Source organism: Mauremys mutica, chromosome 1 (assembly GCF_020497125.1).
Source record: "Mauremys mutica isolate MM-2020 ecotype Southern chromosome 1, ASM2049712v1, whole genome shotgun sequence".
NCBI classification, from domain to species: Eukaryota; Metazoa; Chordata; order Testudines; family Geoemydidae; genus Mauremys; species Mauremys mutica.
In genome coordinates this window covers 287807961-287834097 of record NC_059072.1, presented here as the reverse complement: position 1 = coordinate 287834097, position 26137 = coordinate 287807961, and the positions used below count along the sequence as shown (strand labels likewise).

The 26137-nt window shown below is 38.8% G+C and overlaps 1 protein-coding gene across 4 annotated transcripts in view; it reads right to left on the bottom strand.

Moving 5' to 3' along the window:
• DACH1 (dachshund family transcription factor 1) overlaps positions 1-26137 on the bottom strand; it is a 438354-nt gene that overhangs the window by 39960 nt on the left and 372257 nt on the right. For 2 of the 4 annotated variants that reach the window (XM_045011711.1, XM_045011719.1), the window contains exons 7-11: positions 22358-22509; positions 12488-12635; positions 7935-8078; positions 7410-7478; positions 1628-1694 (exon numbers count right to left, since the gene is read on the bottom strand). In XM_045011711.1, the coding sequence (XP_044867646.1) occupies positions 1672-1694; positions 7410-7478; positions 7935-8078; positions 12488-12635; positions 22358-22509 (536 nt within the window). In that variant the 3' untranslated portion in view covers positions 1628-1671. The remainder of the gene's footprint in view (positions 1-1627; positions 1695-7409; positions 7479-7934; positions 8079-12487; positions 12636-22357; positions 22510-26137) is intronic. The other 2 variants (XM_045011700.1, XM_045011707.1) reach the window with 1 other exon arrangement.

Here is a 26137-nt window from a genome sequence, read left to right as displayed (position 1 = left end):
TTACTGAAAACCCCAGTAGGCCCTGAGCTGGCTGAGAAACACATGACACATCTGAACAAAGGGTGTAGCAGGAGCCATAACCTCTCGGTGCTCTGAACAGTATTGTGCCTACCTAAGAGTAGATCGACCATGTACACTGCTCCAATATTTCCTGCTGGGCCCATCCATCTCATGCCACCCCTACTACCAGCTGTGGCTTAAAACCACAGTGTGGTCCCTCATGCATGTTACTTAAAAATATCAATCTGCTCCTAGCAAAGGTGTCGCTCAGCACTAAGCTCGACACAACAGAGAGGTGGTAGGAGGTACAGCCTGAGAGCCCTACTTCCTTGTGTGACTATGGAATGTGCTGAGTTGGAGCTGCTCTTTCTGCTCTGCTGCAACGGCTCAGCATTGCCCCCCACTGGCTACCTGTGGGAGGAAGACTCAGCTAGTTTCCCAGACAGATAATGTGAACCCCACTGTGGGTTCACGGGGAGCGGGATAGATGCTCTAGTGAGCCCAGATCTGGATGGGAACTCCGTGCACAGGATAGCTTCCCTTCTTACACAGGGTCAGAGTGTAGCTGGGAACCATTTCTAGCATCCCTTCAGCCATGGTCAGAAAATCAGCCTGCAGATATGTTAGAGAACCCGGATGAAGGGAGATAGAGGAGACTGGTTTGCTGGAAAGGATTGGGGAAACACAGAATTCCTCTGCTTTAGGGAATGAGGGGAGGAAGAGGATAGGTATGCTTGATGGGAGGCAGAAGATCCACTGGAAAGTAGAGAATTGGTCTGCTCAGGGGGGCAGAAGGTCAGTTTGCTGCAGAACCAGGAGATGGAGCAATGAAGAGACTGGCAGCCAGAAGAGGGACTGGAGCATGCTGGCATCAGAAGCTGGAATTATGGAAGAGAGGCTAGACTGAAAGAATAATTGACACAGGGAAGTCATGGGGATGAGCAGAGGGCAAAGGAGGGACTCAGGAAATGGAATGGGGTATCTGGAGAGGCCAGGGAAATCATGGGCCTGAGACTATGGGACACCAGGGTAAAGAAGATGGATTGTTGGCAGAGAAGTGGTGGAGAAAGCATTGGATCTTCATTGAGTATCACATCTGCAAATGGAAAGGATGAACTGGGAACAAATGAACTGATGGAGGCAGTAGAAAATGGGGAAGGCAAGCGAGAGAAGGGCAGGAGGCAAGTGAGGAAAGCTTAAAAAAAGCAGGAAAGGTTTGGAAGAGAGGACAAATAATTGGAACAGGCTGGGGAATAGGTAACCAGAACATGTGAGACAAAAAGGGGCATGAAGTGAACAGAAGGGGGCGAGAGTTAACAGGGAACAGGTTTAGATAATGTATATTGAAAAGGATGAGGAAAGAGACTGGGAGGAGCTATGTGTGAGCTGGATGACAGTGGAGGAAAAGGCTGGGGGAAAGAAAGTTGGGAAAGGAGAGATTTATAGGGTAACAGATGTATTAGAGGGAAAAGAGGCAAGCAGAGAGGGAAAGAAAGTGGAGTGAAGAGAGAGATTTCTGAGGAAGAACAAAAAATAAAGGAGTCAGTAAATTTCATTGTTTTCTTGTTTAACAAAAGGCCTGGTAACAAAACAGTATATAAAAGTTAAACATTTATCTGTATGGTACCTTTTTGTGTGGGATGAGGGGGTCTTGGGAGACCTGGTTGGGAGCTAGGCATAGGCATCTAGTGAACCTACAATATGTATGGAGAAGAGGATAACCTGCTTTATTATTTGTTAAAAATCAAGAACAAGAAAGAAAACACATAAAACCAGTGTTGACACCAGTTTTTAAAAAATGTTTAATATGACTGTGTCATTAGGAAATATATGTGTGTGTTTCAGGCCCATAGATTTCAGTCCTTATTGAAATCTAGACAAAAACTAAAAAGTGAATTAAAAGGAGTGTTAAGTACTAAACCTGCTTTTAATTTCTTCTTCCATTTTTTGTGCTTTTACATTCACATTTTCCTGTTTTTTAAAATGTATTTTTCTTTCCACTGTTGTTATGTAAAAGACTCACATAAATAACAGTGTGAAACTGACTAAAAGTCTATATAGGGCCAACAGGGAAAAGGATTGTGGACAAATGAACTGATCTCTCCCAGTTAAGGTAATCACAACAATGGCAAGTTAAACAAAATCAGGTTTAAATGTGATTCTTAAGTTGACAATATCCTTTTATTAGGATGCAATTAACTGCCAACTTATTTTTATAATAAGCAGCAATGATTTTATTTATATTTTAATTTATTTTTATTTTTTGCCTAAGTTCTTGGCCTAAACTTTTCTAAAATTGCACTATATATTTCAAAATTTGTATTAGTTTTATTCTCGCTTCCCCATAGAATCCCCGTTTTGTTTGCCTAGCTCAGCATATTCAATATTGAAAATTAAAAAAATTAATGATTGTTGGTAAATAGGCAATTGTACCATCCATACTACCAAGAGCTAGACTGGGATAGGGGTGGGAAGGAAGAGGCAGCAGAGGAAGTAGATTGGTACAAGAAGCCCGTGGGGAAGATTGGTACTGGGAAACATTAAGATGGGTGGATACTGGGAATGGCTGAGCAAGGGAGGCTGGGACTTAGAGGTGGGATGGGGTGGAAAATGGGGTCAGAATGGCACAGGAGGGAGACTGGGAGCCACTGCAGGGAGGAGATACCCTGACATCAGACTAAGAGCCAGATGGAGGCGGGGGAGCTGAGACTGAGATCAGGAGAGGATCCAGGGCAGGAGAACGGGGAATGGATGGGCCTGGAGACTGGGAAAAGGAGCCCGTATGTGGGAGGAAAGAGATTGGGATTGGCTGGTGAAGGAGACTGGATAGGGAGGGAGAAGGAAGACTGGGATGAGGAGCTGGGGCAGGGAGAGATAGGACTGGCAAAATGAGCTAAAGGGGACACGGGGAAAAGGGGTCAAGAATGAGGGGAACAGGAAAGGGCTGCAGAGTGCCATTTAAAGTTTGTAGGGGGGTCAGATGGGTGGTGGTGGGAGTTGGGTCCTGCCCCCAGGGAGTAGGAGGCCCCAAGGGGCCTGCACTCACCCCACAATGGCTCCTGTTCCACAGGGCTAACCCATCCCCTGTGAAGCCCATTGTCTCTCACCACAGAGTGCAGCTGAGGCCCTTCCAATGCAATGCCCCACCCCTGCCCTCTTCCTGTCCCTGTCACCACCGGAGTACCTGCTCCAAGCTGGGCTGTGGTGGACCAGGTAGGGCCATGGCCTCAGTGCCCTCCCCAGGCTCTGCAGCCAATCTGAAAAGGGCAGATGTCTCTTTGACCACTAGAGAAAATTCCCCTCCAGAACCTGGAATTGAATCCAGGGGGGACACAAACCAATAATTGTTTAAACAAATAATAATTGATTAATAAAAAAAAATCAGATGTATTTAAATCAGATTTTTAAATTTCAATTAAATATGCATTTTTTAAAATAAATGCATTTAAAATTAAATTTGAATATTGCAATCTATGTTAAGACCTAAACTATTCATAATCTTAAAATAATTTAAATTAAATACAAAAATACTATTAAGTACTACATATTTGCTGCCATGTTTTAAAGAAAGTCTGATCACTGAACTAATGGTAGTTATTGGCTAAGTACCTGGAACCAGAGTTTGTTGAAATGCTAAGTCAGGTTTTGATAGCAGAACCCTCTTTTGCATGTAAAGAGAGATTTTTTTTTTCATTTCAGTTTATTCTACTAGTTCAGCTCAACTACACCTAGTTCAAAGTTAAAACCAAGTGGAAGTAGAAAAATCAGGAAAGCTTGTTTTCGTCCTCCAATCTACTAGTAAAAACTGGGTTCTAAAATCTTGAAGGACATGGTGACTAGAAATAATGAATTCAGTTCACTAACTACAGATAGTTCTTCCTTTGTTTAAGAAATCAGTTAGTTTTAAATTCCAAATATGTTCTGATAAACTTTTTACAAAACTTTTTTCCTTATGGTTACAGCATATTTAAGCTAGTTTCATTTAAGAAATACATTTTAAATGCAGTTTTAGGGCATTTTAATTGATTTTGAATTTCCATCCAAATAGAGCTTGACACAAACCACAAAAAATAATCATCATCTAGTAAATAAGAAATACATCATTTGCCATTTTCTAAAATAACTAAAAATATGAATAAGAATCTGAATCATTGTATGTTAAGCTATATAATTGCTTAAATAAATGTATATAGATATAGTGTATCCTTCTGGTTAACAAAAAGAAGCACCAAATGTAGTGCAAAATTCATAGGTTCATAGATTCCAGAACACTATATTTAGAGCAAATCAACATGTTTTAATGGTTGTAAACCAACCTTTCTTTATGAATAAAACTAAATGTATAAATGCAAAAAAATTACTAAAATCTATTATTTAAATCAAAGTTTCCTGCATGTTAATTTACATTTTAATTAAAACTGGTGATTTAAATCACTTTGATTTAAATCAATCCACCCTGATTGAATCCAAAATTCCTGACTCTCAATATTTTCACTATGGTCAGTAAATATCTGTGAAACCTACTGGCAAAGTGTGCGTTTCATTCTTCTCTTGTGGTAGGTCCACATAGATGATGACAACCTACTACTACTATCAGCTAGCTCATGAGTGCTGATGAGTGCTGATGAGTGCTAATACGATGCCACATGATGGAATTTCTGTTGTTTCAATTTGCTTTTTTAAAAGCCTAGGAAATTACACGTAAACCTACCTTCTCCTCCACCATTTAAATTAATGTTAAGGGTGCAAACTCAAGTACTCAGAAGTTAGGAAATGCCAGAATTAAGTGTATGCATTATAGTACAGTCTTTTATTACATGATCACATACTAGTTTTATCATGGGACTCCTTCATTCAGTGCACAGGACAGACAGTGTTCTGGGGAAGAGTCAATGCTCTGTACTAAAGCAGGCTGTTATTTGTAGGACCTCAGCCTCATTTATTGCAGAAGTTAGAAAGTGATAGGGAATTGTTGAAAGAAAAAGGATGGTCTCCTAATTAAAAAAAAATGAATGCCACCCTGGAGAATAGGTTTCTATCCTTGCATCTGCCACGGAGTTCCTATATAATGTTGACAAGGCTCTTAAACTAAACTATTCACAGGTGGCCATTAATTATATGTTCTTCATTTTATGTATGCCCAACATGATACCTTTGGGCTGAGCGCTCACAGCTACACCTCAAGTGAGTGGAAGCTGAGCTTTGAACAGATAAAGTGCTAAGAAAAACTAGAGTACTCTAAAAAATCACACACCATTGTCTCAAACTGGGCACCCAAATCTAGTGTACGCTTAGGCTACAGCTACACTAGAGTTTACAGGGGTTCAGCTGTACCGATACAGCTGTGCTGCTGTAAACTCTCTAATATAGACTCTCTAAGCTGATAGGAGAGAGCTCTCCCGTCCGCTTAACTACTTCAGCCTCTGTGAGTGGCAGAAGCTATGTTGGCAAGAGAAGCTCCCCCGAGGACATAGCACTGTCCACACCTGTGCTTACATCAGTAACTTATGTCACTCTGAGGGATGATTTATTCACTCCCCTGAACAACACAAGTTATTCCGACATAAGCTAGTATAGTATAGACCAGGGGTCGGCAACCTTTCAGAAGTGGTGTGCTGAGTCTTCATTTATTCACTCTAATTTAAGGTTTATGTGCCAGTAATACATTTTAACCTTTTTAGAAGGTCTCTTTATAGAAGTCTATAATATATAACTAAACTATTGTTGTATGTAAAGTAAATAAGGTATCAAAATGTTTAGAAGCTTCATTTAAAATTAAATTAAAATGCAAATCCTCCCGGACCGGTGGCCAGGACCTGGGCAGTATGAGTGCCACTGAAAATCAGCTTGCATGCCGCCTTCGGCACATGTGCCATAGGTTGCCTATTCCTGGTATAGACAGAGCCTAAAACTTTCTGTTCCTCAGCTCTCCATCTCTATAATGGGGATAATATAACCCCTTCCTCTCACAAGGGAGTTATGCAGATAAATCTATGAAGCACTCAGATAATATATTGATGAGCATGACAGACAAGCCCCATGAGGAAATGAACAATTCTGTCTCCACAACAGGTTTTGAATAGTGTGCAGTAAATAAGATATGGGGTCACATGTTGCAAAATGAGGGTAACATAGAATATTGATTACCTGCTCGTTGAGTAAGTACTCTCCATTCTGTGCACTGAATGAGGCAAGGTTCAATGGAAAATACAGATTTTGATCATGTTAAAGATGTATCATAATGCATACGCACAATAGGGCCCAATTTAACATGCACATGCAACTTTCACTGTGGCATTTCCTAACTTTTGAGTGCTTGACTTTGCAACCATAACTTTTAACATGTTTTTGTGTGTAATATGCATAAACATTTCTGTAAGGACTTCCTGTCTGTTTTAAATTTGTTTGAACTTGTATTAATTTAAGCTTTCTTGCCTTTTGAATATATTGCCAATGCCTTCTTTGTGGAAAGTTTGCCACAACCCTTTAGGGGTTAGAAAAAGTGATTAAGAAACAGACAAAAAGATGTCAAATGATACAGTTAAGATGATTGACTTTAAAATGCAAAATAAAGGCAACTGAGAGAGAGATTACTGCAGCTAATCATTTTAGGCTTGCCTTTGAAAAATGCACCTTCATTTACAATTGAAAACAAATGCTATTTCTGTTGTTTAGTATTCATGTTGGTAGAGTTAGCTTACTGACTATAGATGACATTATAACATAAATGCTACCTTCAGAATTTGTTCTTTACTAATATCTTGCTGTTTGCAATATATATATATATTTAGCTCCACAGAGGAAGTAATATGACTCCCTTTAGTATTCCAAGTATAAATTTACTCAGCAGATTCGTTTTATTAAAATGCAAATAATGGGATATGGAACATTTGGCAAATGAAAAATCCAAGAGGGGAATACACAGTTTTATTTATTGTTAATGTTTGAAGTAGCTTATTGAAACACACTTTGCAGTAACTGCCACTAAATATTAGCTATGAAGTTTTCAGCACACCTTGAATATTACCCATAGGTTAATCCAGGTTTTCACTGGTATGGTTAAAAGGCTCAGAGTGTTTCAAATATACCTCAAGAAATGTTATTATCCTAGACGTGACTATACACATTCAAAAAATGCATTCAGTGTGGTTAAGATTCAACCCAGCATAGTTTCAAATTAATTATTCGTCTTCACTCACTTTATATAAACAGAATTGACCTGTTAATTTAAAGAAAATCTATCAGCACAGAATGAATTCTCTCTTATAAACAAGCAAGATGAACTTGACCTTGTTTGAACTTGTTTTGATGTGGCCCAGATGGTAGGCTACATGCTTGAATAACAGGCTAAAGCAGAGGAAAAACTCATATAGTAAGATCTAGATTTATAGCCTTTTGCAAATGCCTACCTTGTATTGTCCTTTCAGCATCTGTTCTGCCCCCGCTGCGGTCAGCTTCTATCTCTGGGGTCAGAGAGTCTAGAAACACAGAAAGGTAAGACTGACACATATTTCATTTGACTCCTATAGCCTTTTTTACAGCCTGTTGCTCCAATGCTGAATTACAATACAATCAACCTTTGTCACTTCTTTTTTTTAATGTTGAACAATGACTGGAGGCCAGGACAATTTTTTTTAGACTGGGAAGATTAATGAGGAATAGATTTTTAAGCAAGGAGAAAAACAAAGAATTGACTTCTCAAGCTAATAATGTAAAATTGTTCTAGTTTGGGCATTCTCTCCAGTGAAGTAATATTTGCTCAAACATACTGTTCAAAAAAAGCATCACAACAACTAGAGAAGCAATTAAATGGAGGAAGGCAAAAGGGAGTTTCGGCCCACTGCAACACAAAAATAACTGTGAGAAATATAACAACTTATTTCAGCACATGAATTGAGGGTTAATTACAGAGAAGCAAAAAGCTGAATTCTTACCATTTAGGGCCCTGAGACTGTCTGTTGAAGTTGCCTGTTTCAATGTTTGTTCTGCTTGTTCCCGCCGCTTAGTCTCAAATTCAAGCGCCTCCTGCAATTTCCTCTTTGCCTTCTTTTCTTTCTTTAACCTTTTCTGAATTATTGCTGGGAAGGAAAAATCAGTGCATTCATGTTTGGTTCTGAGATTTTGGCTAACACAATTACTACTTATTATGGGTTCCTAAAAATAATATAGCTGGGTCACTATCATCTGTCTCCTCCCTTACCACTGATGCCACACTCCTAATTACTAGCAAGAAAGAGAGTGTGTAACACACTGACCCTAAATTCTGCAGAAAAACACCCTGATCTTTGTTGCATGTCAGCACTGGATCCTGTAGTGAAGTGAAAATTAGTTAACTGTTTGAAATGTATGGAAAAACATTAACAAAATAAAAAGTACTATGAAACCAAACATTAAGATCCCAATCCTGGGAGCCCTCTGCACCCAGATATCCCTTTAGCTGGAGATCTGCATGTGATGGGCTTAGAGAATTAGGCCTTAAAAGTACCACACGATCAACACTTTTACATAGAATTCAATAAAAATCCTCATTTTCTAAGTGTTTCTAACCAGCTCACATTCACAGAGTTTAAAACCAGTGTGTCACAGAACTCAGGGAGCCTGATTCCAGAACTGAGGTCCCTGTTGTAGCAGTTTAAGGTGCAATGAGTTCTGCTTACCAGTCCAAGCTACAACAAACCTCTGAAGAAGTTGTGAACAGCTCTGCAACACAACATATCTTGTGCAGCATCAACTACACAGAACAGTTTTTAGTATATACCACTAATAAATGAGAATAGATTTTCTCATCTTATGATATACAAAATCTGAGCGAAATACATCTTGAGTAGTTTCATGGTTTTAATATTTTCATTATAAATAGTTTGCAAGTGCCTTTAATAAATGAGAAGCAAACATCATGGCTGACACACTGTAGATGTGACCATAGCAGACAGAGACAGAATTAGCAAAGTCTTATTGTGTAGTTTCTCATAAAAGAGATATTATCCTAGTTTTACTACCCGATCAAACACTACACCCAGAGGAGTCACTAACTGGACAACATACAAATTAGAAGGAAAGGGTACAGTAAACAAGACAAAGAAAACTGCATCACTGTATTATATACAATAGCAGCTCAGTTAACTGATGTTCCCAGAGACACCTGCAATATTTAGATCAGTGGGAATAAAGTAAACATAGGTTTCTGTCACATTAACTCAATCAACAATAGGTAGACATTGGAGGAGGCTGCCTAACACTGAAGATCAGAAAAAATAGGATTCATATAAAGGGACATGAGCTGTACGTGACAGGAAACATATATTTATATTCCATAGCTTTTACTGGTATCATACTAGAGAGATTGTCTTGTGGACTTTCTCCCCTCCCACTAATGATTCCCCTGATGCCTGTGCAACTTCTTTTCAGAAAGGACAATTGCTTACATGGAAAACTAACAGCAGAAAAGTCTGCGGGTATTTTTAAATGTCTCTAATGCAAGAAATGTGTTATTAAAATGATCTCCCTTGTTCTTCTCTCCTCTCCGTTCTGTTCCTCTTACAGCAGAATGTAAGGCCACTCCTTCTCTTACATTATTAATTCTTAATTATTATTATTACTATTATCTGTATTACTATAGTGCCTAGGAGCCCCTATCGTGGAACAGGACTTCATTGTGCTAGACAGAGCAAAAAGATAGATTGCAAGCTCTTGGGGACAGAAACTAAGTATAAGACAAGAGACAACAGATGGATACAGAGAAATGGGGCCCTCCCCTCATTTTTTTTGGCTTTACTGTGTACCACCATTAAGTACCAAATCCCATACATCATACAGCAATAGAATTTAAGGCCAGAATGGACCACCAGATGCTCTAGTCTGACCTCCTGCCTATCACAGGCCACTAATACCACCCAACACCCACACATTAAACCCAACAATTGAAATTAGGCAAAATATTGCAGCCCACAGGAGACTAAATTATTATGTGTCACAGGGAGTGAAAAGGAGGGACCAACATTCATCAGTGCCTGAAGCTCCTGCAATAGCAGGGAAATGCTTAAGTGAGATATACCCAGATAATTGTGGCAAGTGACCCTCACCCACACACTGCAGAAGAAGGCAAAAAACTCCCAAGGAGTTGGGATCTGTTTCATCTGTCAATCTGACCTGTGGGGAAATTCCTTCCTGACCCCATATAAGTTAGACCTAGAACATGCAAGCAAGAACCAGCCAACCAAGCACCTGAGAGGGAGAATGATCAGTACCCTAGCTGTCCATATCCAATGTCTCATCTTCAACTGTAGCCATCTCTGATGCTTCAAAGGAAGGAAACCAAAAATACCCCCCAGAATACACTCTGAGGTAAAAATCCCTTCCAGTCCCCTCCAGTTGACTGTTTGAAGCCCTGAAGCATGAGCTTTAGAAACATAAGATATAAACAGGAAGTGAGACCCTACCATCAAAAGCAACCCCGTCCTACAAGCGCACTTACAAAACTGTTCCATTCTATCTTAAAGCTAGTTATGTTGTTTGCCTCCACAACTTCTGTTGGAGGCTGTTCTAGAACCTCACCCCTCTGATGGTGAGAAACCTTCTTGTAAATTCCAGCCTGAATTTTTTCATGACCAGCTTATACCCATTGGTTCTTGTACCAACACTATCCTTCAGCTTAAGTAGTTTTTCACTCTCAGTGTTGTTTACTCCCTGATGTATTTCTAGAGAGCAATCATATCCCCTCATCCTTAGGCCCTGCTTCCTATACCAGGTGGAATAATGTCATCAGAGTGGTACAAAGTAGAAGAGTATGCAGTGCACAATGCTGACAATACAAGTCATTTTTTTCAGTACCTGGCACAAAATCGAGGACTATCATGTAGTTTTCCTCACTGTCTAACTTAGAGAAATCACTTAACCCCTCTGCTGTGTGTGAGTTTGCCTATCTGTAAAACAGGTATACTATCTGTCTCGCAGAGGTGTCATGAGTCATAGAACTGGCTAGCGTTTGTAAAAAATATTTGAGATCCACTAAAAGAAAGTGATCTATATAGTATTAGTTGTATAATTGTATTGAATTAATATGCTACTCAGTAGTCATAGTGAAGACTCTATGCACACTCATGATTTTTATTAATAGTTATTGCCTTCAATTATTTATTCTCCTTCTGTTTAAAAGGGAAATTCATGGTGTTATAGTTGCACCCTCTAGTGGAGAGAGGCATGAAATAAGATTACAGTGATACTAATGGGATTCAGTTTAGCTCAAGGTGTAAAACTACTGACTTTGAATCCAAGTGTCTTCCGTTCAAGCTGCTGCACAGAGATTTCTTATTTTATCAGCTGCAAGTGACAGAGGAGGAGAAAGAGCTGAGGGTACTGGTCCATAATAGGATGACTAGGTTCTGCCAATGTGATACAGCCATGAACAAGGCTAATGCAATCCTAGGATGCATCAGGTGAGGCATTTCCAGTAGAGACAGGGAAGTATTCTTATCATTATACAAGTCACTGGTGAGATCTCATCTGGAACACTGTATGAATTTTTGGTCTCCCATGTTTAAGAAGGATTAATTCAAATTGGAACAGGTGCAGAGAAGGGCTACTAGGATGATCAGAGGAATGGAGAACCTGCCTTATGAGGGGAGACTTCAGGAGCTTGCCTCACTTAGTCTGATCAAATGAAAGCTGAGGGGAGACATGATTGCTTTCTACAAACACATCAGAGGGATAAACACCAGGGAGGGAGAGGAGTTATTTAAGTTAAGGGTCAATGTTGACACAAGAACAAATGAATATAAACTGGCCATCAATAGTTTAAACTTGAAATTAGACAAAGGTTTCCCAACCATCAGAAGACCAAAGTTCTGGAACAGCCTTCCAAAGGGAGCAATGGGATAAAAAACCTAACTGACTTCAAGACTGAACTTGGTAAGTTTATGGAAGGGATGGGATAATGAGACTGCCTACAATGGCATACGGCCCATCCACGACTGCTTTTAGCAAATATCACCAATCACTGGAGATGGAGGAGAACTCTGAGTTACTACATAAAATTCTTTCCCAGGTATCTGACAGATACGTTTTGCCTACATGCTTGGAGTCTAACTGATTGCCATATTTGAGATCAGCAAGGAATTTTCCTCCAGGTCAGGTTGGCAGAGACCCTGGAGATTTTTTGCCTTCCTCTGCAACCTGGGGCATGAGACACTTGTTGGTTTGAACTATAGTAAAGGGTGGATTCTCTGTAACTGGAAGTCTTTAAATCAAGATTTGAGGACTTCAGTAACTCAGCCAGAGGTAATGGGCCTATGATAGAAGGCGCTGGAAAACTTGGAGGGTCCTGAGTTCAAAGCCCAGGCAAGTCACATACCTTCCTGTATAAAATGAGGTAAAAAGAAGGGTTTTGCTCAAAACAAGATATTGTATTAAAATTAAACTTTCTTGGATAAATAAATTACAAAGAGGTTATATTTGCTTATAAAAAAAACTCTGAGTGTTTGTAAAATACCTCTGTTCTTCTGTTCCACAGCCAGCTGTTTTTCAAGAGTTTCCCTCAGTTCTCGTTCCCTGAACAACTCCATCTTCAGCTCCGTCTTTTCCAGCTGGACTTGTTTCTCTTGAGCTCTGGCATTGTCTATGGCAACCTTTAATAGGCCCTGTTCAGAGATGAAGTTGAAAATTGCAAAGTTTTGGGAATGTAAGACAGTGGACAAAATAAATTAACTTCTGTTGTATTTTCTTGATTAGATATAAGAGATTTTAAATATAAAATAATCCTGCTGCCAGGTCACGGTTATGTCAGTGCACATAACAGCCTAATAAGCATTCCTATTATCAGCAGCACATTTTTACTGAAACACAGTCAAACAGGTGGACAAGCTATATGTAAAAACACATGGGGCCAAATTTTCAAAGGCACTCAACACATCCTTTGTGTGTACTACTCTTGATAAAAGTTACAGAACTAGATTTATTCTTCCTCAAGATTAAAATGCAACGGTGTCACCCCACAACAGTGAGGGTTTGGGGTTCCCTTTGGGCTTTCTTCCAGAAAGTGGCTTCTTTAATTTCTACAATGACCTCCATATAAGCCTACCTGATTGGAGCTCTAGTAGGGATGTATTGAAGCAGCACATCACCCACACACCCCGCTCATTACTGTTATTATTAATTAATTAATAATTATATGTATTTAAATAGCTCCAGAGGTCCCGGCTGAGATCAGGTCCTGATTGTACTAGGCATTCTACAGACACATAGTGAGAGATAGTACCTGTCCCAAAGAGCCAGCTCCCTGGTCAGGCAAACTGCAAGCTTGTTCCACTAGCTTTCCGATTGTCAGAGTCTATCAAGACCTCCTTCAAATCCCTCTTTTAGACCCATTTTAACAGTCCATCTCATTTTCTTCTCAATGCTCCTCATACCCACTCTTACCTAAACTGTTGTCTCATATCTTGTCTAATTCAGGGCCTACTCCCTCATGGTATTATCACACTCAACTCCCACTGAAATCTGTAAGAGTTGAGAAAGCTCAGCATTTAACGGGAGGTCCTCCAATTGTAAAGTTCTCATGGTAGGGAACATGATGCACTTTATAGGCATGTATGTTATGTTTTTTGTGCACACAAATTTGTTTATGCAGACCACATTTTGAAAATCCCTATCAACCTAAAGATAACAAAATTGCATAAAAATATGTTTAAAAGTTGTAATAGTCCTCTTGAAAAGAAGTTAAAACTGTTAAAAAATAATCTACAAGATAATTATGATTCTACTGTTAATTTTGGAAGCTACCAAACAAAACTCTATCTGACTAAATATAAAACTACATAGACATGTTCAAAATTAAGTACAGTTTAAAATAAAACAAAACAAACAAACACAAATAAATAAATAAATAAATAAAATAGTAATAATAAGCCCCTTCCAGAGTCTTATTTTTAATTTTTAACATATATCTGGAATTTTTTACCAATTTTTTAAAACAAGAAATCATTTTTCCTTCAGACAACCAAAACAGTTTTCACATGAATGATGCTTCTGAACCAACAAGAAATTCAAATGAGGCAGTAAACAAGTGGTTTTGTGTTTTGTTTAAATCAATGTTCTCCTCTTACTTCAGCAAACAGTTGAAATCTAGAATATTCTCAGCTCCTCCCATTTATCTCTGCCCAGAACACACAAATCACCCAAATCACTCATAACCCCAAATCAGGTGAAATTATACAAAAAGTTTCCCCTTGATGCAAAAGAAATAGCCAAAGAATTTCTAAGGTGCAAACAACCCTCTCCCTCACAGTGACAATTCATCTTGTTTAACAATAAAATCTAGCAGCTAAGGCAACTGCCATCTTTACTCAATTCAGCAACATTCATGTACATGTTTCTTCTTCATCAGGAACAAACAATTAGTATCAAATGAAAGAGATCATTACATCAAGTGCCCTTTTAGATCACCCCAATTAAAACTTTAGTTTAGCTGTATTTTAATTCTAAGAAACCAAATTCCAATTTTCTGCTCTGATTGCTCTTGTTGACTTATCTTTGAAAGATGTACTGTCAGTGCAAAGCCTAGAGATTATTTAGCAAGATGCCAATGTTGGCACCACTTAATGTGTTGATTGGTTGTATTATCAGTAGCAGTTTAAAATAAATTACTATTACACTATCATTGTCCTTGGCTGACAAAACACAATATTTTGGTGTTCTTTAAATATGAAACAATCATTATGAATAAACATGGAGAATAATGCTAAATTGTAATGCTGATGTGTGTAATTTTATATTAAGAACCTGTGCAAAATATGAAGCTGCTAAGAGCATATTACATTTCCACTGAATTTCTGCATCACACCTCTCCCAAATCCTTTTTGTTTTTTTTATACTTGCTGCTAATGTATCTAATGGCAATACATTACTTATTGCTGCTGATTATGTCTGAAAAATATTAGCTTTTTTTGGAGCCAAGACCCACTAGGGACTATTTATAAGCTATACAAAATTAAGTTCCATTTTTAGAAGTTAAATTAGTGCACATCAGTAGGCGTCCAATGTAACAAAAATCTGCACTGGAGCCAAACTGATGCATATGCAAAAGTGCTGTTGCTGCCAATGACAGTTTTAATGCAAAAATACTGGAAACATTCAATATCTGCCTTTATTCAATGCAGCAGGGGGCTGGGAAAGGCAACTAATCAGTACAATATCTAAAAATCATCAAAACACCTTGGAGCCAACAACTGTAATAGTCATTCCAGAGTTGTGTGAAATCCTGCAATTTCTCCCAGTGGTTCATTTGCAAAAGACTACACAAAATAAAATATGTCCACCTTGGATTTGCTATGAGTAATCTTCTAGTCTGACAATATATCAATTTGCTGTCAATTATAATGTGAAATACAGTGCAACACAAGATATGAATTAAAACAAAATATTTTTCGTTAGGGAAGGCCAGTTATTATGGAGGTTGGATAATGATAATTGTAGCGAACAAGCTCAGGTTCCATATTTGTTTTTAATACAGTATGGATGTATTGAGGATAAACTGGAGCAAGACTTCTAACAGTATAATTCTTCCCCTTTAGGCCACTGTTAATACATTTTTTAACTTTAATGTAAAAATACTAAGTGTTCACAAAGAATTGCTTTTTCTCCCTGGTGATTTATAAGCCACTATTTGGTTTAATTTTAAAAAAAATATTTCCTAGTGATAAATTCTTCAAGAAAAATGCTCCAACAAAAATTATTAGTTTAGGTTTCTTTCCTTTTCTAACTAATATGATCCTATCGGACAACTGAGTACATCATCTTGCAAGGACAGGCTACAGTCCCATCATATATATTGATCACAGTCTTAAGCCATAAGGCCGAAATCACCCATTATTGTTTTTCAGAAAGCACAAATACTGTGTTATCAATTCCGAAGCTGGCATAAACAAAAATTATATTACTCTTAAAAATAACATCCTTTTAGTAGAAACTGAAAAGCATGCAGACGCTCTTTGTATCTATACTCAGATCTGCTATGTTTTTTATGTAACATATATTTCTTAGGATTAAAAATGAAACAATTACACCACAACACAATTAAGACAACCCACTAAATGATGGAAAATATAAAGTTGGAGCGTATACTCCATTCTTAACTTGTGGCATTGAGAATAGAGGTGTGTGAGCACCTGAGGCTTTATACTGACACATGTGATTGCAGCAGAGGCTGGGTGAAGACAGTGAACAATTTATTCAAAGAACTTTGCTCCTTTTTTAGTCTGCAAATTATCCATGAGCAGACCTTGATTTTTACATGTCTGTTCATTATTAAATATTATCCGGTGAATGATTTACAAAATATATATCTGCCTTTGGATTGCTTGCTAACTATTCAACATGACTAATGCTTTGGGTATTGACTATTTGTAATTCACTATTTGCTCTTTTGATTAGTAACCTAAGTCACATGACATTGTTTCTGTGCTCTTTCAATAGATGATACCCAAAGGAGCTTTCTTTGAATAACTCCAGCATGAATAAATTGGCAAATGCATATTCGCCCAAGTATATGTGACTTTCCCTTTCCATTAATATTCTTGGGAAGAAAATTTCACTCTTTTGAATTTTGCACAAAGCAAATAAAAAGGGCTGCAAAAACTGCTGAAGCAAAGCTGTGGCTTTTGTTTGATGTAATGCTCACAAATATTTTTCTGCAGTATTCACTCATATTTATTTGCAGGGCAGAAAACTTCCAGGTTTCTAGCTAGTCTTTTATTTTCATAACTGAGTTTAATCTTTTTGTAGATTTCTATTTTAATTGTATCAAGAGAATATTTAAAAGTCATTTTGCTCATTTTTAAAATGGATTCTTAACAAGAGTGCTACTGTATGCTACAGTTACAATCGAAAGACTAAATATGGGATGCAGAATCAGACCCTAAAGCTCAAAATAATATTACTATTACTGAAGATTATTACAATATTGTAATACAGCATTGCTGTGTGGCCACATCACTTAATTTAACTTTCAAAACATAGTTTCTAGTACTTTTGGTTGTGAAGGTATCTGTTTGAATGTGAACTGATGAAGAGCTGTCTTCCTATTTCTATGCACCAAGAGAAAAACATTAGCTATGACAGAGGAGTGAACTTCCCCATTCATTTCAATGGGATGGTTACTCTGGCACCCAATTAGAAATTTAAACATCAGCATTAATTTTACTGAGTATAATATCAGCAGAAGCATCATGTTCCTATGCTTTAGCTGGTGTATTTGATTCATTTGAAAAGATGTACATCAGAGGAGTGAGGTTACACATTTAAAGATCAAAATAATATAATGGTCTATGTAATACTTTTGGATAAATCCTCACCACTTCAACTGGCCCCTTTGCATGGCTTCTGAAGGAAAGCTGCCCACAGTAGGCATCTGAGGATTCCCTGATGTAGGAGATATGGTGGAGGGGTAGGGGTATGTCTGTGATCCCTGAATGTGTAACAATAAAAGATTCATTGAGGCAGGGCTAGGATAGAACCATAGTGCCTCTGAATTATGATTCCAGGCTTAACAGAGTACAGAAGTGAGTTAAATCATATTATCCCACCCCATCCTCGATCCTGCAACAAATGTTGCTTAGCTGCACCCAATTATTTTTCTGATGTATTCATTTATTGTTGATGGTACTTAACATTGGAATTGGAGTGGAAGGACAAGAGGAAAGATCATTCTGGGAAGGTTGAGGGATCCCTCTAAGAATAGAAACATGGAAAACAAAATGAAAAAGTATCAGAGGGGTAGCCGTGTTAGTCTGTATCCACAAAAACAACGAGGAGTCCGGTGGCACCTTAAAGACTAACAGATTTATTTGGGCATACACTTTCGTGGGTAAAAAAAACAAGCTTATGACCAAATAAATCTGTTAGTCTTTAAGGTGCCACCGGACTCCTTGTTAAAATGAAAAAGTAAGATCTTTGAGCTATAGGGTGAAGATATATGTATATGACATATATGATGGCCTGGTATCAACATTTTCATTTGCATGAGTTTGAGATGGCTGCATTACTCACAAGCGGTGAAGCAATAAGAAGGTTATGTAGAAGGGATTATGTCTTCCTATGTCTTTGTACAGTGCTTAGAACAATGGAGCATGTTATTGTTTATTTTATTATTGTTATAGCTATTTATTGTTTGCATTACAGCAGTACCTCTTCAGAACTGAACCCTTTTGTTCTAGGTGCTGCACAAACATGCAAGTAATTTATAAGAAGACAACACTAATGTAACTTTTTTGTTCATTACTCCACAATGATGCAAATAATTAAACATTTTATGTTTCTGTAAGTATTTTGCTAGAACTAAAAACAAAAAAACAAGATTAAAAATAAAGCTGCAGATTTAGAGAAACAGGAAAGAACAAGTCGGCAAACTTCAGTGGCTGCTTTGATGAGTAGGCCTGCCTTGCATTAATTTAAAATTATGGGCCAGTAGAGCTGCACTGATTTACATCAACTCAGGGTCTGGCCTGTTTCTTTAAGTGTAATATAGAAGACCTGGATTCAGTTCCCTAGCCTCTAAACCCTTGTCTACAATAATCACTGGGCTAGGAAATTATTTTTAAATATGTTTTCAGCTAGCATATTTTCCACCACCATGGACACAATGTAGCCAGGGATTAAACCTGGAGAAAATGAGAGGGTGCCTCTGCAAGTGGGGTGAGTGAGGGAGAACACCTCAAGTCATGACCAGCCTTCTTAGGGTAATAGGCTGTTTGATATAATGTGGGGATTGGAGGTAAAAAGTAGGGTCCCAGAATTGAAAAAGACATGAACAAAAGTCTGGATTCTTTGCATTGTGGGGTTTTTGTACCAGTCTACCACGGGTAACAACAAGAAGTGAAATAATCTGAATTCTGCATTTTCTGAAAAACAAATCTGAATGTAGTCTCAGAAAATTAATTCCTGGTCATATATCATACAGTAGTACAACACTCCCATATTCGATCACAAGATTAGCTAACCTGTTGATACTAAATGTTTTACTCATTAGTTTGCTGTCTAAAGACATCAAGCACTCACATTTATAAAAAAAAAGTTACTAAGAACATCAGTGCTCAACTTGAATATTTATCCTCTGTATTTATTTGATGCCTATTTTTACTTACTGTGTGTCTTAGTGTGAAACAAAGAAAGTGCATTCTTTTCATTCTTTGCAACTTTGTTAGAGATATTTACCTTGTATTATAGAAATATATTTTTTCTGCTTTTAAAGCGTAGGTGGCTCCAAAGTAAAAAATACCATGTTTCACATAACTGCACACTCAAATCATTCATGTGCAAATAATAACACTTAGCTCTTATATAATAACACTTTTTATCTGTAGATCTCCAGGCTCTTCTCAAAGGAAGGTAAGTATCATCATTCCCACTTTACAGATTGGGAAACTGAGGCACAATAGTGAAATGAGTTACCCAAGGTCATACGACAGATCAGTGGTAGTCCCAGAAGTAGAATCCATATTTCCTGACTCCTAGACCTGGACCCAGTCTTCTGGATTATGCTGCTTCTTAAATGCATTTTAACTAACATCCTCTCCTTAGTACAACATCTGTGGATTACAGGGAAAGAAGTCATCCTCCCGCACACACCGTGGGCTGGCAATGGAGCTGCTCCATAGACACTATTCCAGTGTAAAGATAGAAGAAGTTTCTGCTATGCACATGCAGGGGAAAGGACTGGAGGAGACGCATAGTAGTGTATACTCTGGCAGAGATACTGCCTGGCTTTGGGCCTTTTGTACTTCTACTGACCAACTGTGTGTTGATGCACAATGAGGGGCATTCCCATGAATGTTGGCAGGATTAGCCCCTTTTTGTCAAAGACCTCTGCTTCCACTTTTTCATGTCTAGCCATGCCTGTGTGTATATTTGTAAGCGGGGGAATGGTCCCGCTATTGTGGGGAACTTTCCTGGCTTCTGCACTACCCCGATGAAATGGGCTACTGAAAGGATCTGAGTCTTCCCTCCCACTTCCTTTACCCAGAGGCCTCCCTGCCCTTGAGGACTCCCCTTCCACTTCCTGTCTGGCAGAGTCCTCGTAACCCCAACAAGGCTGGGCCCAGGATTCCTGGGGGGCTCGACCCCCAACTCTGCTGTGGTCACCCAGGATAGGGGTTAGAGTGTCCCCACTCCGGGGTCCTCTCTTTGCACTGCGCACCTCCCTGACCCACTGATCACATCATACAATTTAAAGCAAATACAAGTTATTTAATTAACACTTAATTTAAAAAAAGAATAAGGAAAAATGGGAACGGTTAAAGGAAAACACATCACGCTGCTCTGTGGCAGGGAACATCACAAACAGTGTCTCTGGAACATCAGGACAATTCACAGTCTGTTCCTTGTAGGTCCCAGGCCTCCTTCTCAGGCCCTGGCTGTGCTGCAGGGATGCTGCAGGTTGGACACTTGCTCTGGCGGTGGCCACACTCTCAGGCTCTGGGTGGCAGGACCCTTCTCCCCAGCGTCACCCCCGCCCTGTCAGGGTTACGATCCCCCCCAAGTCTGGCCTGCAGGGCCTCTTGGCTGAGGCATCTCCCTGTGCTGGGCCCACTGCCCAGGGTCCCCCTCGCTCTCCCCAGCTGCTCACCGCACCCAGCTCCGGACTGCTCCAGCCCCAGCTCCAGCTCCACTCTGCCTCAGCACGGCTGCTGCTGCTCTGACTTCAGCTCCCTGGGCTGCTTCTCTGGCCTCTCTGGCTCCAGTTGCTACAGCTCTGCTCCCAGGGCAGGTCTGCTCTGCAGGCTGCTTCTGTGACTCTGCTCTGAGCTCTCACCTGCTTCCTGGGCTGCTTGTCTGGCCCCTCTGTCTCTGGTTGCTGCAGCTCTGCTCCCAGGGCAGGTCTGCTCGCTCTGGGCTGTGCGCTGGCTTTTTGGGCTACAGCTCCGCTCCCATCAGCTTAGCTTGGACCCTGCTCTCTCCTTAGCTCGGCCCCACTCCGTCTCAGACAATTCCAGCTCACATGGAGGATGGACCCCCCTGGCCTCTTGACTCCTTGATTAGCCTGCCCGTCCTGTCAATCAGGCTGACCTGGAGCATTGGCCTCTCCACATTGTTCCTGGAGACTGTCAGTCTCAGGCTCCTGATTTCCCATCGACCTCTCCCTGTTTAGTGCTGGGAGCCAGCAACCAAACACCCCCACTGAATGTTAGTAAGGGGGCAACAGTCCCCTTACATATTTATACAGCTATATACCTGCATTACAGATGCAAGTTTTAGCTGAAGATCTCAAATCCCTTGAGGTGTTCAGATCTAGAGTTTTAGTCTGATCACCTGCCACTCCCCTAGGCGTTTACTAGTATAGTAGAAACTTATTACTGAGATGACATAATAAATGAATAGATTTCCTACATTTCAAAAGGCAAGCCAAAGCCTGAAGTCCCATTAACTTCAGTGAGACTAGTTACGGAAGTAGCATTGCTATAGACTTTGGTGATTAAAATACAGTTAAGATTCTCTGTATTTGCAGTGGATGGTGCATTAGTAAAAGAAAGGTGACGAAAGATTATATGTGGAGGTTTGTGGCTGTGCATACAAAGTGCAGCTGGAATGAGCGTGATAAGGCTGTACATTCCTGCACTGCCATTTTGCTGCTGCATGTGATGCATAGCCATGTGGCTGCAAAAATTCCATCTGTTGACCACATGATCACTGCATGTGTGGGCAAAAAACAAAACAAAAAAACCCCTTCTCTCATCTCAAACACTCCTTGGCTCCATGCTATATGCAAGTGTAAATCTTGAATAATGTTAGAATCAGACTATACTGTACACACAATAGGCATCCTGACTACTGCGTAGGAAATCTGCAGAAAATTTAGTAATGTCCTTTGAAGTCTATTCTTTGAAGATAATACATTAATGGAAACGAGCTTATTTGTTTTTTAAAAAAAAGATTTTTGTGAATACCTTTTATATTAGACATATTTTAAATAGCTTAACATGTCATTTCTATCTTGACACTCCAGCAGTTTAAAGTAAATATTTATTAAAGAAGTTTTTGTCTATTTAGTAAATGAGATAAACTTAAATAGTAAAATACATCTCATTAGCCTGTAAAAACCCTGGCATTTAAGATGAATAACTTTAAAAATACCAATGTCGCTTTCATCTAAGTCTCTGCTGTGGTTTCATATACAATCTGTATTTTCATGTACTGTATCTGACAGTTTCTAAGATCATTTGACTGTTGTGGTTCCTTTAAAACCTAAATTACTACAAAGTTTCAGTAAATTAGTTGATTTAAATAATCTTATGAACCGATTACTCTAAAATGGCTGTATTAATTTAGACAACTCTGTCTCCATCCCCATAAGCTGATCTATAGAAAGGCCTACCTGGATGTTAGTCAGGAGAGTCTCTATGGAGGACAGTCCATCAGGGAATAGAAAAGGAGATGGAAAACCCGGCGGTAGTGGTTGCCCATGCCCAGTTAGAGAAAGTTTGTCAAGGCTGTCTCTTGCGGTTGGTGTGGAGAGCGGGGTCTCATCTGTATGTGATTGAAACAAAAATATAGAACAAGTTACGCTTGTCTGTTTTTATTAGACCTCAGTAATGGCTTCCCTAGTGGTTTCCAGAACATTTATTGCAAATTGGTTCCTGCTATCAGGAGAAAATGCTTTCTGCTGAATTTTCTTTAATGAAAAAGCTGTGGAGATACAACAAGATAACATTAATGAGTAACTTTATAAGCCTTTTAAATGCAGTCTCTAATGAGACTGAGTTTACAGTGCCATAGAATCTTTTTAAAACAAATATTATCTCACATATACTTATGATAATATATTCAGGCTGACTTTATAGGCACCTTCCAAATTATCTCATTTTAGTTTGTGTTCTATTTGGATTGACAATAGAATATTTTCAAGCATGACATATATTTTGTATACGAGTAGCATTTGAATACAGGCAGCCTACCCATACAGTTAACTCTTCTTACTCATGACAGATTCATATGTGACTTTAATGATCCTGCAAAACAGGACAAAACTACAATCCTTCATGCATTTTTAACAAGGAAAGTACACCTGATTCCTGCAATTCAAATTTACTCTAAACAATAACTGAAATTAACAGTATGGTTAACAATCATTTTTTTTAACATGGATATATTTTAACAATTAGTGCTGGACTCCTCAATAGAATCTTTGTAATAATGAGAACTGATTATTTGTGACATCACAATGGGAAAAAGCAAGAAGACTTTTACGGTTAACATTTTTCTGATAATCTGTGAGCCGATAAAACAGGAAGAGATGCAAAAACAATATTTAACAGGCACTTAAATAGTCAAATATTCTTTCACAATTTGAATTTTTTATATTCTACTGTTGATATGTTACAGATATTGGGCCAATTTTATTACACCAAGCATTTATCTTGCCCCTCTAGGAGAAAAAAAATCTGTCCTTATAAATTATACTTACTAAGGGCTTGATTATACCCTATTGAAAATCCACATACAAATTAACCTAAACATATTGATGAATTTCTATACCAGTGGGATCAACCTGTGGCCCACTTCCCACAGCTCCCATTGGCTGGGAACGGCAGACTGCGGCCACTGGGAGCAACGGGCGGCCATGCCTGCGGACGGTCAGTGTAAACACTGTCTTGCGGCCTGCCAGTGGATTACTCTGAGGTGCCACATGTGGCCCATGGGCCGCAGGTTGCCCACCACTGCTCTACACTATATAAAGGCAAAGGAACTTACTCCTGATACTGACCTTTTGCAGATCTTTGCATAATAATCTGACTGTGGAAGGGTTTATCAGATCTGCCCTTCTTCATATAAAGATAAATATACATGCATTTTTCCTTGTGTTGTACTTAATTTTAGTTTCAAGACAGCAGAGTCATTTTTTCACCACTCAACATATACTAGCATATGCATTGGAAATTGCATTGCATGAAGTTCTGGTACTCATTATGTCTATAATGATTTGGTGAAGAAGTGGGGACTTTATTTTCTTATGTACACACAATGAAGAACTAAACAGTAATATTACAATAGAAAGGCTGTACTGGCCTTGGGGCAAACCAGCAAAGAAAGTAAGAATTTGTTCCTTGGTTTCCCCCTTGCTCCAGAAGAAAATAATCTGTATCAGCCATTATCAGGTGCAGATTTCTTTCTACCTCCATACCAGTTCAAATGTGCCAGCCAGTACTTTGAGGCGGTAGACACAAGGTTTTACCCATAGCATGCCCCTACATACTCTCTCCTGCCTACCCATGCAGAGTAGGGATTAGTGGTCATATGGAGATTGCTCTCCCTGCTGTGCATGACTCGTAATGGAAGCAAACTACACATGCGAGTAAGAAGGTGCCTTATGCCTTCACTCCCTGTGCAAATGATATCTTCCCTTTACGGCATCATCCTACAGCCTGCACAATGTGATTGTGTATGACATATTAGTGATAGCCAAAAGGAAAGCTGTCAACAGGTGAGAGTCACACAAGATTTTGCAACTGGTCAATATTTCTATGTGTTTTCCAACCACATCACAGACAGGTATGAAAAGCTAGCTGCAGATTTTTGAATCGTTACCCATACAACTCCCATAGAACTAAAGTAGGCTCTGTAGCAGGTGCTCTGTGGATGGATGCTTCCCCTCCTCTCCCTTCTTTCTTCTCTCTCCACCTTCCCTTCTACTTGGTGGGAACTGCGTTGAGGGCTTGGCCCTAAATCTGGAAAATTTCTATTGCCCACCACCTTTACTATATTATAGAAATAGTCGCCCATTTCATTAGAAAAAGTAAACTAGATATTGAAACTGAATACAATGCTGTAAGAATTTATGGAGCAGTGACCACACACAGGTCAGTTTTTCTCCACAGATCCTTTCCAGTTATGACCAATTATTACAGCATATTTGTTCCAAATTCCTGTCTGAATAGATAATTTAATTTGTTAAAAAAATTGTCTATACAATATATTGATAAAGGCTAATCAAAGTCTCATACAAGCACAAGTTTTCAGACCCACTTATTTCTTACTTGTATTGCAGAAGAAATTCTTTTTCAGCTGCAAACTTGGGCATTGCCCAATCAATATTACACTGCAAAAATAATTTACAAAACTCTCGGCATTTGTTTAATCCTAATTTAAAATGTGCATTATTTATATACAATTTTCTTATTTTTTAATCAGTTCACTCTGTTTTAAGGGTAAAATCTTGCTCATATGAGCAGGCCCACCGAGGTCACTGGGACTACCTGCATTATATGCCAAGCAAGATTTGGTCCTAACTATTCCTGCTCCTCCTCAAAACTGTGCAGCACAATAAATAAAATAACTTTTTTTTTAAAGTATACAGTGTAGTATGTTTCTACCCATTTCAGGAAGGTGGGCCTGTATGGACCCTAAGTAATAGTTTTGATTCTAGAAATGTACAAACATATTAAAACAATATGCACAAATGATCCACTGAAAGTCTTAGGCCATGATCCTGTTGAAATATATGGTGTTCTGTACAAAGGCAGACTACCCTGCCCCTACACAGGCTTCACTGGGGGATCCATATCCAGGGCCATAGATTGTAACGTCTCCGTAATGTTATTACATTGCTAACCAAAACACAATGAGTAATAGTTTTTATATATTTTAAAGCTCTCTGTAATTTGTATGGTCATAGCAAGATGAGTTTTGCAAAGGTTTTCTTAGAATTGTTAGGCAGTTTCCCAATATTCAAAATAGTTGATAAGATTTACAACTACATGAAATGTATTAGTTTTCAGTAATGTCCATGCATCAACTTTCTAATAAATAACAATATCAGTTTTACTTTGAGAGGTAGGACTAGAGAGCTGAACTCACTATGAACTTATTTTAATGAAGCTTTAACTGAGGGGGAAAAAACAGACTAATGTGACTTTGTTTTCTTGATGTCCCATGTGAAATAAACTTTCAGTGTGAGTATGTTTGAAATAGAGCAAATGTACATACTATACACAGGAAGCATGGATATTTGTGGATGTGAGATAAGCGATGATTGAGAGAATCTTGAAAAAAATGTGTTTTTAAGCAAAACCACACTGTAAACATTAGCCAATTAAAACATAACCGCATCTCTTAGTAGCAAAATAATATGACCCCTGCTATTAAAGTATTTTAAAAA